The sequence below is a fragment of the Bos taurus genome, chromosome 23 (assembly GCF_002263795.3).
Source record: "Bos taurus isolate L1 Dominette 01449 registration number 42190680 breed Hereford chromosome 23, ARS-UCD2.0, whole genome shotgun sequence".
NCBI classification, from domain to species: Eukaryota; Metazoa; Chordata; class Mammalia; order Artiodactyla; family Bovidae; genus Bos; species Bos taurus.
Window position 1 is genome coordinate 10,210,716 of NC_037350.1, and position 12,604 is coordinate 10,223,319.

At 48.7% G+C, this 12,604-nt stretch overlaps 1 protein-coding gene across 4 annotated transcripts in view; it reads left to right on the forward strand.

The window, feature by feature from the left end:
* The window catches only part of PNPLA1 (patatin like phospholipase domain containing 1), a 57,777-nt gene that overhangs the window by 22,786 nt on the left and 22,387 nt on the right, over positions 1 to 12,604 (forward strand). For 3 of the 4 annotated variants that reach the window (XM_024983769.2, XM_059880463.1, NM_001099200.1), the window contains exons 2-5: positions 8,208 to 8,440; positions 10,321 to 10,386; positions 11,414 to 11,623; positions 12,541 to 12,601. In XM_024983769.2, the coding sequence (XP_024839537.1) occupies positions 8,208 to 8,440; positions 10,321 to 10,386; positions 11,414 to 11,623; positions 12,541 to 12,601 (570 nt within the window). Of the gene's footprint in view, positions 1 to 6,110; positions 6,677 to 8,207; positions 8,441 to 10,320; positions 10,387 to 11,413; positions 11,624 to 12,540; positions 12,602 to 12,604 lie in introns of those variants that run through there. The other variant, XM_059880464.1, reaches the window with a different exon arrangement.

Below are 12,604 nucleotides of genomic sequence, written 5' to 3' on the forward strand. Positions count from 1 at the left end.
CCTTCACTATTTACCTGAGTTTGCTCAAACTCATGTCCATTGAGTCAGTGATGCCATCCAACCATCTCATCCTCTGTCATCCCCTTCTCTTTCTGCCCTCAATCTTTCCCAGTATCAGGGTCTTTTCCAATGAGACAGCTCTTCTCATTGGGGGACCAAAGTATTGGAGCTTCGGCTTCAGTCCTTCCAATGAATATTCAGGGTTGATTTCCTTTAGGATTGACTGGTTTGATCTCCTTGCAGTCCAAGGAACTCTCAAGACTCTTCTCCAGCACCACAGTTAGAAAGCATCAATTCTTCAGCACTCAGCCTTTTTTATAGTTCAACTCTCACATCCATACATGACTACTGAAAAACCATAGCTTTGACTATACAGATGTTGGTTGGCTAAGAGATGGCTCTGCTTTTTAATATACTGTCTAGGTTTGTCATAGCTTTTCTTCCAAGAAGCAAGCATCTTTTAATTTCATGGCTGCAGTCACCGTCTGCAGTGAATTTGGAGCCCACGAAAATAAAATCTGTCACTGTTTCCATCTATTTGCCATGAAGTGATGGCACTGGCTGCCATGATCTTTGTTTTTTGAACACTGAGTTTTAAGTCAGCTTTTTTACTTTCCTCTTTCACTCTCTCTATCAAGAGGCTGTTTAGTTCCTCTTTGCCTTCTGCCATTAGAGTGGTATCATCTGAATATCTGAGGTTGTTGATATTTCTCCCAGAAATCTTGATTCCAGCCTGTGCTTCCTCCAGCCCAGTGTTTTGTACGATGCACTCTGCATATTAGTTAAATAAGCAGGGTGACAATATACAGCCTTGACGTACTCCTTTCCCAGTTTTGAACCAGTCCATTGTCCCATGTCCAGTTCTAACTGTTGCTTCTTGATCTGCGTACAGGTTTCTCAGGAGGCAGGTAAGGTGGTCTGGTATTCCCATCTCTTTAAGAATTTTCCAGTTTTTTGTGATCCCCACAGTCAAAGGCTTTGGCATGTTCAATGAAACAGAAGTAGGTGTTTTTCTGGAATCCCCTTGCTTTTTCTATGATCCAACGGATGTTGGCAATTTGATCTCTGGTTCCTCCATAAACAGCAGAGTGGGACTGAATGAACCCTGTAGTTTCATGAGAACTTCAAGACTCACGTAACATAATGGTGGTCTATGTAGGCAGGTCACAGACCCAACTAAGTGAAGTCTTGGACAGCTGGGGCAGTGAATACTGCCAGTCAGCAGAAATGAACTTCAATTATCATGGTTCTGAAAGAGGGAGGCATGGGCATTCCTCTGCAGTGGCGCCCTAATTTGGGCAAATCTCAAATGAGAAGATGCTCTGAGATGATTTTTTCTCTTTATCGCAAAGATTGACCCAGAAGTCCCCTGACCATATCCACACACACAAAGACTGGAGGGTGACTAGTTCACAACTCTTACATTATCCCAGTGTCCCCACAGTAGTGAAGGGAGAGTCTGTAAGGCAGGACGGGCCACAGCCTGGAAGGAGGGCAGTATTTGTTTCTACCTTGGAGCAGAATTCCAAATAGACTTCTGGGTCCACCAAAGAAAACAGAAAGAATAGAGCTGGGACACAGCTCTTTGCCTGTTCCATCCCAAGATAATCAGTAGATGCTTCAGTGGAAATTTGCGGAGATCATGCCTGCATTCTGGGCAAGAAGCACAGAGGGGCTGTGTGAGGCCCCAGGCCCCGGGAAAAAGCACCACAGGCAACTTGATAGGAATCCACGTGATGCTCCAGTGGCAGGCACTGCTGTTTCCATGGCAATCTGATATAGGATGATTTGAACTTCTTAATGCCAATTCTTTGGTAAACCCTTAGGGCCAGAAAAAAGGTCTGTGTGGAAAATTGTCATTATCCTTAAGAAGTATTGTTGTTGTTGTTTTTTTTTTTTGTAGGGGGGAGTTGTTTATTTAAGTGCTTACTAGGTCAGAGTTGTTTTGCTCTTGCCTAAAGCCAATAATGCATTCAGAACAGAGAAGGAAAATGTGAGTTTTTTCATAGATTCTAGTTCTAGTTTCTGCTAACATAGACAGTATGACCTAGGATATATCCATTCTTTATTCATCTCTCCATTTAGCCCGCCAGCCAGCCCACCATTCAGCCATGCGTATTGAGCTCAACCTTTGTCCTCCTGGATTTCTTACCTGTGAAATGAGAGAATGAGTCTGGTTTAGCATTTTTGACCTAAGCTCCTAGATCCTTAGGAGTTTCAGGGTTGTGCTTTCAGGACCTTCCTTCCCAGGATGGGCTAGTGAGACTGGGCAGAGCCTGAGACCCCACTTGCCTTCAGCCCAGAGCAGCCCTGTTTTTAGTTGTTTTACATATTGAGATTTCTTTTCTTTTTTTTCTCATTATTTATTTTTAATTGGAGTATAGTTGCTTTACCATGTTGTGTTCATTTCTACTGTACAGCAAAGTGAACCAGCCATACATATTCATGTATCCCCTCTTTTGTGGGTTTCCTCCCCATATTCGTTTTGAACAAAGACTCCTTGACTGAAAAATCAGGGGGTCTCTACGGACCTTCCCATGGTGACTCTGTAGCTTCAGGCCAATTGTTTTTCAATCAGTGCCCCTGCAGTGCAGGATACAGAAATAAGATGGAGAGGAAACCTGTCTCCCTCACATCCCCCGCCCGGGGGGGCCTGCTGTCTCTGTGAGGATAAACTGAGATTATAGTGTGAAAACTTGCCTGGGTAAACGACTGTTGTTAAGATAATGCAAATAATAATTATTACAGTGGAGTCGGGCAATCAAGATATACCCACAGGGAAATACAGCCTATAATTCAGCCTACAATTAGGGATCAGGTAAAAAGCAGTAGACTCCCAGGGTCTCCACTCAGGGACTCGGGGAATTGCATGGCTTTCCTGGGAACGCAAGCCTACTTGCCAATGCCTCCCGGAGCCGGGGTGGGGGGTGGTGGGGGGCGGGCTGCTGCGCCCCCTACTTCAACCCCCACCCCCACACCCTTGCCCACCGCTCCCGCAGCTGCAGGGAGCCTCACGGTGATTGGCTAAACTGGAAGTTGTTGCTAGGCTACCAGTCCGCGGGAGGCTGGGGCCTCTAGTCCCATCCTCCACCGCAAATTCATCCCGCACAGCCGAGTTAATTCGGGCACCCTGTGAATGGGATCCCCAGCAGTTTAAATTGTCAGCTGCCAAGTGCCCATCTTTCTAGGATTTAACACTCAGCATGAAGGCTATGTGAAGGAGGGGAAGAAAAGCCCTCTGTTTTTATACTCTGGGTCACCTTAAATAGCCGTTTCTTTGAGCCTCAGTGTCCTCCCTTGAATTCTGGGTTTACTCATATATTCATTATTCATGGATGCATCTGTGTTTATTAAGTGCCTACCATGTTCCATGCACTATGGGACAAAGGGATGAATGATGTGGAGACCATCGTTGCCCACATGAAGGGGGAAACATTAGGCACTTAAGCAAATAAGTAAGATAAACATGTATCTAATTCTTTCTTTCCTCTTCAGTGATTTTACTAAAACCCCCTTTCCCCTTCTAAATCTGTAGGGTCCCCCAAGTTGACAGGGGAAGGAGTGCTACTGCCTACTCTGCCTAAGCTACATTGCACCTAACCCATCCCCTCACCGTGCCCTGAAACTGGGGTACATCCTCTCATCTCCATAGTGCTTGTACTTTGCTCTCTTGAACCCGTAAGTGAGCCTGAGTGCACCTTGATGAAGATGTGGGTTGGAATCATTGTCCCATGTTCAGGTGAGAAAGCTGAAAGCCAGAGACATCAAGAAACACTGTCCGTGTCCATATACTAGTAATGGAGAATTACTAGTATAACCAGTATTGAGCACTTACTATGAGCAGGCTCTTTAAAAACAAAACAAAACTGTCTTCCTAAAAAGAATGAAAAAAAAAAAAAAAAGATCTTCCTCATAACAACCCAGTAAGGTATAATAATTATTATACCCATTTTATAGGTGGCAAAATTGAGGCTGGAAGAAGTTATTTGACTTGCCAAGGTGACCCAGGTAGTGTGTGGCAAAGCTGGAATTTGAACCACATCTCCCTGGCTCCAAAGCCTAACCTCTTTTTAAGAACTGGATCTGGTCACAGAAAAGAGTCTCTGAGTGGCTAAGTCTTGGAGTGGTTTCCAAATGCTCTTCAAAACCTCCCAGTCCCAGGATCTTATTTATTTTTCAACTGAAGTTTTTGGTACAATACACTCACAAAACCTGGTGAATTGTCCATACTTATCAATATGACTGACTCTGTTATCTATCCATCTGTGATGATCTTGCCTTCAAATTTTTGTTGGGTAATTAAGTCAAGTAACTCCTCCCTGTAAGCATTTCCATTGCTTGCTCTGTTAGCTTTTATTTTCCTTTGTTCATGTTCTGAACAAAACCGAGCACCCACCAAGTATTGTGGGGGGCTTGGTGGGTGTAGGTGAGTGTGGCCCATCCCTTCCTTGAGGAGTTCCCAACGTAGAGCAAGTTTCTGAAGGGTCTTCCATGGGCAAAGTGCAGTGAAGGTCATGGAGAGAGGAAGACCACAGAGACCCGCCCTCAGAGAATCTCCTTGATTTTGGAGACAGACCCACAGTTAGATTAAAGACAAAGGTGGGAAAGGAGGTGGGAAGGAACAGAAGCGGTCGTGGCGGGTGTGGGCTGGGGGTGGGAGCAGCCCACCTTGAGTTTCCCACAGAGCTGCTTTTAAATCCTATCTTTCTGTGGTCCCTGTGGGACACTGTGTTTCAGAGCCCAGCAGCCTGCAGCTTGGAAGGAGGACTTTAAATGGGAGAAGGTGCTAGAAAGAACAGAGATGCATAAAGAAGCCAGCTAAATTTATCCCTCCTCGCAGCACCCAGCAATTGCTATGCTTAACATTTGATTTTCTACCAATAGAGACTAGTTTAACCAGAAGATTAGGTGTTTTTCTCTGAGAAGACAGAGGGAGAAAGAGATGCAGAGAATGAGACCTGAAGAGAAGCAAGGCGAGACAGAGATAACTCCTCTGCACACTCTGGGATGCCATCCTAGTGAGCAGTAGGAAAAAATATTAAACTGGGCACCTGAGTGGGAGCAATCAGACAATCTCCTGCCCCCTTTCAACCTGGCCACCCTCCTAATTTCCAGATAGCATCATTTTTCATATGTAAGTATATAGGAGATATCCATGTTGTCTTGGCCACTGCCCTGTCCCTGTCACCCACCACCATCCCTATACAACTGAGAGTTGACTGTGAATGGATAATATACCAAAGCAATGATCTAAGTATTACAAGACTAATATGCATGCCTTTGACCTAGCATTCCCATGTACAGGAATTTATCCTGATGACAATAATTAAGGACATGGCAAAGAATTTAGCAAGAGATGATTCATTGCAGAATTGTTTAGAAAAAGCAAGGAAACTAAGTAGCCAACCCCTGTTGGGGACCTGCTCAGTAAATAATGATATATCTCTACAAATAGCTGTCCATGATGCTCATGAATTAGGTTATAAATGGGTTCTTACTGATGTGGAAAGACATGATTAGGTAAAAAAAGCAAGTTACAAAACAGTGTATGTAGTATGACTCTATGTAAGTATTCTTGTAAGAATAAGTATATAAAATAGTCTAGGAAGACACAAACCAAATGTTAACCTCTGGGTGGAGGAATTCCAAGCCATTAATTTTACTTTCTTTTTGCTCATCTGCGTTAAAAAAAAAAATTCTTTTTTCCACAATGAATATATATTTCCTGTGCAGTGAAAACAATTTCCTTCCAGCAGTCCTAGTGAGCACCTCCTGCTAGGAGTCCAGGAGTTGGGGGGCAAGCTGAGCCAGGTACTCCTGACTCTGAGGCTTGTGAGAAAGACCACCAACCCTGTGAGGCCACTTCAAGCTGCTCTTTAAGAATTGCCAAAAAGCGAGTCCCCACCCTAACTTGACTCTCCAACCTGATTGGTCTTATGGGCAAGAACTCAAGTGACCCAACAACACCTTGGTATCAAAATGCTCAGTTGTCTCATAACCTACTGGTGGGTTGGCTGCCGCCACTCCCTGACCCCAAGGGAAAACAGTCTGTACAAATTGGTACTTGGTAAAGGGTAACCTTGCTAAAATTGCAGAGCCTTCCCAGCTCACCAGGAGCATCCTCCCCTGTAAGGGGGTGATGGCTAAGATGCTGCGTTGATCAGGTCAGCCCCTACTACACCCAGGCAGCTGTGAGTCTGAATGCTGGAGAGAAAAGGCCGTCACCATGGCAACCCAGGCTGGCTCAGCCTCTGGGATCAGTCCAACACCCAGAGAAAGGAGGTGGGGTCTGGAGTCAGAACAAACACTGCCTGGTTGTCTGACCTCAGGCAGTACTCTTCGCTTTTCTCTGCCTCAGTTTCTACATCTGTAAAGTGATACGGAAGCTCCTTATCTTACCTGCTTCCAGGATTAATAAGGAATAATCTGTGAATGGTAAAATATGAGAGGAGAGCACCCCTAGCTTTGGTTTGTCCCCAAATAGCTGTGTATGACCTTGGACAAATCACTTAACCTTTCTGTGCCTCAGACGCTCTGTTTGTAAATAGGATAGTAATGTCCCCTGTGATGGCTTCTCAGATTTACTCTCAGGCGGCCATGAGAGTCCCAGAAGTTGGAAGGAATCTTGGTCCTTACCACCCATGCAGGAATCCCTTTGATGAGTTCTTTGGCTGAGGTACTTGTCCTATCTCTGCTTGATGACCTAAAGTGCCAGAGAGCTTACGACTGCACAGCTTTCCAAGTAGCCATTGCTACATGATGCTAATTGTAAGAAAGTTCTTTTGTATAGGATGTTTTGGGTTTTGCTTTTAAAAAAACATTCAGTTAAATTTCTTTATTTTTGGCTGTGCTGGGTCTCCATTGTGGTGTACGGGCTGTTCGTTGCTACTCCCGGGCTTTCTCTAGTTGCTGCAGGTGGGGCTGCTCTCTGGCTGCAGTGTGCCGGCCCTAGGGCAGGCAGACTTCAGTAGGTGCTGCACACAAACTCAGAGTTGTGGCTCATGGACTTAGTTGCCCTGCGGCATATGGAACTTTAGTTCCTGGACCAGGGAGCGAATTCCTGTCCCCTACATTGGCAGGCAGATTCTTAACTACTGGGCCACCAGGGAAGTCCCAGTATAGGATGTTTTACAATTAAATGTTTGCTGTAAAAATTAGCAGTCCTTTTCAGATCTGTTTCCACTCCTGATTTTCCCAGAGGGTTTGCACAAGATAAAAATTAGCAGCAATTGGCAAGAAGCAGGTTCAGGCCCAGTTCTGAAAGCTTTTACCTTAATGTAGTAAAGGAGATGAGTTCCTGGGTCACACACTCTAGGTTAAAATCCCACTTTGTTCATTTACCAGATGGTTGCCCTTGGGCAACTTATATTAGCTCTCTGAGCCTCAGTCTCCTGATTGGTAAAATGAGGCCAGAACTACCTACCTCACAGTATTATTGCTGTGACAGCACTTATTCAGTGCACAATTCCCTGGTGGAATTCTGGGGGTGGTGGCGGGCAGGGTGGGTCACACCTTCCTCTGCCACCCCCTGGACAACACATCTGACCTCTGAGCCCCGCCCCCTGCCCCGTAATCTGGCACGTGTAGGCTCTTACGTGCCCAGGCTGTGCCCCTCTCAGAAGCAGGCAGAAGGTTCATCTCGCTCGCCCTCCTGGGAACCCCTGCAACACAGCCTTGTGTGTGCACTTCAGGGCCTTCTCCCTCTCAGGCCTATGCCAGGGGCCATAAAAGGAAGATGATGCAATGGCTTCAAGACAAAGCTTACCCTCCCTGTGATTCTCCTGCCTCAAGGTTAGCACCCCCTCCTGCCCACAGATGCAGCAGGCACTAAGCATGCGTCCCAGGGTGTCACTGGGTGAAGCCTTTCAACTATATCACTGTTTTAAGGGGACCCTCATAGAGGGCAAAAAGCCTATAAGACTCAAAAGAATGCAGTCTGGTGGTGGGGTAGAAACGTGGTCCTTTGCCCTCAATTGAAGGAGTCAGGACGCCTGACTAGCGGTGGGCTCTCGGGAGCCAGTGATTTCATTCCTCTGTGCCTCGCTTTCCTCACGTGCAGAATGACAGGTTGATGCCTGAGACCTCTCTTGTGTCAGAATTACAGGTTTTTCTATTTATTGGATGCAGGATGAGATAGCATAATCGCCCTTGACCTCTTTATGCCATAGGGGCTGCTGAGCACCCACTCCTCTCTGCTTCCTCCGCAGATGAATACCTTCGAGTCCTCAATGTGGGTGTGGCCGAGGTGAAGAAGTCCTTCTTGGGTCCCTTATCGCCGTCCTGTAAGATGGTGCAGATGATGAGGCAGTTTCTGTACCGGGTCCTGCCTGAGGACTCCTACAAGGTCACCACCGGGAAACTCCACGTGGCCCTCACCCGGTTCACGGATGGAGAGAGTGTGGTGGTTTCAGAGTATACGTCCAAGGAAGAGCTCATTGAGGTAAGGGGGCGGGACCTGGGTGTGAGGGCGGGGCCGGGAATCAGGGCGGGGCCTGGGAGGGACCTGGGTGTGAGGGCGGGGCCTGGTGGGCGGGGCCGGGAATCAGGGCGGGGCCTTGGGGGGGACCTGGGTGTGCAGGCGGGGCCTGGGCGGGCGGGGCCTGGGTGGGCGGGGCTGGTAATGAGAGCCGGCCGGGGAGCTGGGGCCGAAAAGGAGAGGCTGGTCTTGGTTTTTTGACAGGCCTCTGGGACGGTCCACCTGTCTGCCTCACTTCCTTCTGTTTTCTGCTTCCCAAGTTCTTCCCTCCCTTCGCCTTCCTGCCATCTGTCTTTCTGTGTTAGGCACGCTGTTAAACGAGATGGACACAGAGAGACGCCAAAAACAAATCAGACTTGGTCACCATCCTACGCTTCAGCGCTCAGAGTCCCGTCCGTTTTGCCTCTGCCTTGCCCTCTGCTTTGATCCTGCAGCTTCTCAGAGGTCCGTCTGTATTATCAACAGAGGTCCTGTGGCTCCTGTCGGCCTGGGCTGCAGTGTTTCCCCGCTGAATTACTCCCGGTTTGTGGGAACGGCCTCCCTTCGCCCTTTCTCTTCCTTTGGTCCTTGATAAAAAGGATTGCGTTATCACGAAATGGAAAGGGGGCTCTGATAGTGCACTTTTCTAAGCTCCTTAATATAATTTAAAAAATAATTTTATTTACTTATTTATTGGTCTTTGTTGCTGCACGGGCTTTTCTCTAGTTGCAGAGAATGGGGGCTACTCTCTAGTTGAGGTGCGAGGGCTTCTGTTGTTGCTGAGCCCTGGCTCTAGGGTGGTCAGGCTTCAGTAGTTGCTGCTTCTGGGCTCTAAAGCACAGACTCAATAACTGTGGTGTGCGGGCTTAGTTGCTCCGAGGCATGTAGGACCTTTTTGGAAACCAGGTATCGAACTCATGTCTCCTATATTGGCAGGTGAATTCTTTACCACTGAGCCACCAGGGAAGCCCCCATTAATGTAAACTTTAGTTAAGAATTGTTAGTGTTGAAGAGTGCTGTGGATATGCCCAATTTTCTTTCAGGACAAAGGGGTTGAGCACATGCCCCTCCACCCTTATTTCCACTCCCCTTCCCTCCTCTGAATGCAAGGCCCTTGCCACCCATCCTCACTTCCCCACACTGGCATGGCTTTGATCCTGGTGAGGGGGAGGAATAGACAGTGGGCATGGACACTCCCTTGGGTTTATTAGCATCCAGTTCTTCAAGACTTTTGTCTCCCCAGTCCTCTTCCACCACTTCCCCCTCCTACCCATACCAGCCAGAGCAGGTCACACAAAACAGGCTTCTGTGCCTTTGCACCTGCTGTTCCTTCTGCCTGGGATGCCCTTCCCCACCCCACTTCACCTGCTCAATCAGACTCCAGTCACTCCTGCCAGGGAACGTCCCTTCACTACCTGCCGGCCTTGCACCCACTGGGTTGGGTGCTTCTTTGGGGCCACGTTGCCCATGCCTACCTCCATCACAGCATTGGTCACCACTGTCTGAAAATTCCCAAGGGTGGGCATATCCTTTGATTCCAAAGGATCAGATTCCAAAGGCCCAGGCCAGATACATAACAATGGTTGTTGAATCCCATTGGATTCATGGAAATTTGGTGCCAGAAGGAAGCCTGGAGATCACTAAGGCCACTCTCTCCCTTTAAAGCTGGGACACCCCACCCAGACCAACCAAGGAGGTTACCAAGGACCCAGCCAGTGTATCTGACTTGGGGCTCCACTTTCCTGGGCAAAGCCTCCACCTTGGTGTAAGGAGGGCCAGGCTGGTGGTGGCCCAGAGGCTGCAGGTGAGTCCTCCCCACTCAGCCCCCAGGCCTCGGGCGTCTCAGCCCTGTTCTCTCCCCACAGGCCCTGTACTGCAGCTGCTTCGTCCCTGTGTACTGCGGCCTTATTCCTCCAACTTACCGTGGCGTGGTACGTGCTTCAGTGTGGGAGGGGGCGAGCTGGGATCCAGGGGGGCCCGTGTGACCCACATCAGTGAGGGATGGTCTCAGAATTCAGTGGGAAGACCACAAGAATTGAAAAGGCCCTTGCGTTTTCCTACTCAGAATTCTTAATGTAGATGGATTTCTGGGGCTTTAAGATGGCCTTTCCCCCACTGGGTTGGGCTTCTCTCTGCACCCACCAACCCATTACTGAGCCTGGCAAGTCAAGGCTCCACAAGTTTGCCAGATTTTCTAACCAGCTTCAGCTGATGCAGATGCTGCTGGTCCACAGACCACACTCTGAGCAGGAGGATTTAACCTGCATCTCCTCCTCATTTTACATCTAGAGAAAATGAGATCCAGAGACTAGGAGTCAGCTAGCAGATAGACTCTTAATGCATGTTATCCATGTAATTCTCAGGCGCCCAGAGAGTTGGAGCCTCTGTGTCTGTGATCCTTTCTTCATAGTTGAGGGAACAGAAGCCCCAAGAGGGGAAGGGACTTCAGGGTGGACACTTGGTGGTGAGGAGGGTTCTGAAGGTTTGTGAGGGGAGGTCTGACCTCAACAGAGGAAGGCAACTGGGCCCTGCGGCAGCCTAGAGGGGGAATATCTCACAACCTGCTCAGACTCACCGCGTGTACACCTTCTCATAAGGCCCAGGGGGCGGGTTCCATTCCCCAGCCCTGCCCTCAGCCATTGAGGGACTTCACAAACAGGGACTGTGCCAACTTTATCCAGAGTGTGGATGCCCCCGAACTTTGGTGTCAGAGCTTCTCCCGAGGGACCCATTTCCTTTGTTTTTTCGGCCTTACCACATGGCCTTTGAGATCTTAGTTCCCAGACTAGGGATCAAACCCATGCCCACGCCCCACACCCCTCCCCTCCCACTGGGACAGCAGAGTCTTATCCTCTGGACCATTAGTTAAGTCCCAAGACCCATTTCTTTGATGCCCTGAGTGGGGGAGAGGGCCTCTGACCCCAGATGAGCGTTTCTCACGGGCACCCCGCCCCGCAGCGGTACATCGACGGGGGCTTCACCGGCATGCAACCCTGCTCCTTCTGGACCGACTCCATCACCATCTCCACCTTCACCGGGCAGCAGGACATCTGCCCGCGGGACTGTCCTGCCATCTTCCACGATTTCCGCATGTTCAACTGCTCCTTCCAGTTCTCCCTGGAGAACATTGCCAGGATGACCCATGCCCTGTTCCCCCCAGACCTGATGGTGAGAGACACGAGGGATCTGAGAGTGGGTGCAGGGAGAGCCAGGGAGGGTGGTGGGGTGGGGAGGAGGACTGGGTCGGGGGAGCCAGGGGGGCCCACTCAGTCCATCTGTGTTTTCCCCCTTCGCTGGTCCCTTAAACTTCCTCGTAAACCTGTAACCTGGCCTTGCTGCTACCCAGGAATGAACAAGTGCCCAAGGTGCTCCCAGCCTCAATTCTTTCCCCCTGACTATGTCAGAACTGCTGATAGGAATGTTGGCTGAACTCTCGCACTCTGACATGCAGTGTGGGGTCAGCAAACTATGGCTCAGGAGCCAAATCCAGCCCATCGCTTGTGAGCTAAGAATGGACTTTCTATTTTTAAGGCATTGTTAAAAATAAAAATAAAAAAAGAAATGACAGAGACTATGTGTGACCTGCAAAGCCCCAAATATTTACTATTTGGCCTTTTACAGAAAAGGTATTATGGGCAATATCTCGGGTAATCCGCCAGCATCCTCTGTAATACATACAGTTATTATTCCCATTTTACAAGTGAAGAAACTGAAGCTGTGAGAGGTCACGTTCAGACAGCCACCAAGCCGATAAGTGGCCGTGCTGGGATTTGAGCCCTGTCTCCTCGTTCTGCTCTTCCTACTGTTCAAATGCACCTTCTCGGGTTCTACTAGAGACCTCTCACACTCTGCGGCCCAGGGGACACTGATGATCAGCTGCGAATGGTTTAACACCTTCATGCAGCATCACTATGGACACATGGTCAGGAACTGCCCCCCACTTAGCAGATAGCAAGGGAGGAGCACATTTTGAAAAGCCCATCCAGGGAAGCTGAAGAGCAGTGAAAGCAGCTGCTTTGGGCCAGGGGGCTGCCAGGCTCTGCATTGCTGCACCCTTACTTACTTTCTGGTGCTCCACCTTGCAGATCCTCCACAATTATTACTACCGAGGGTACGAAGATGCCGTTTTGTACTTGAGAAGGCTGAGTG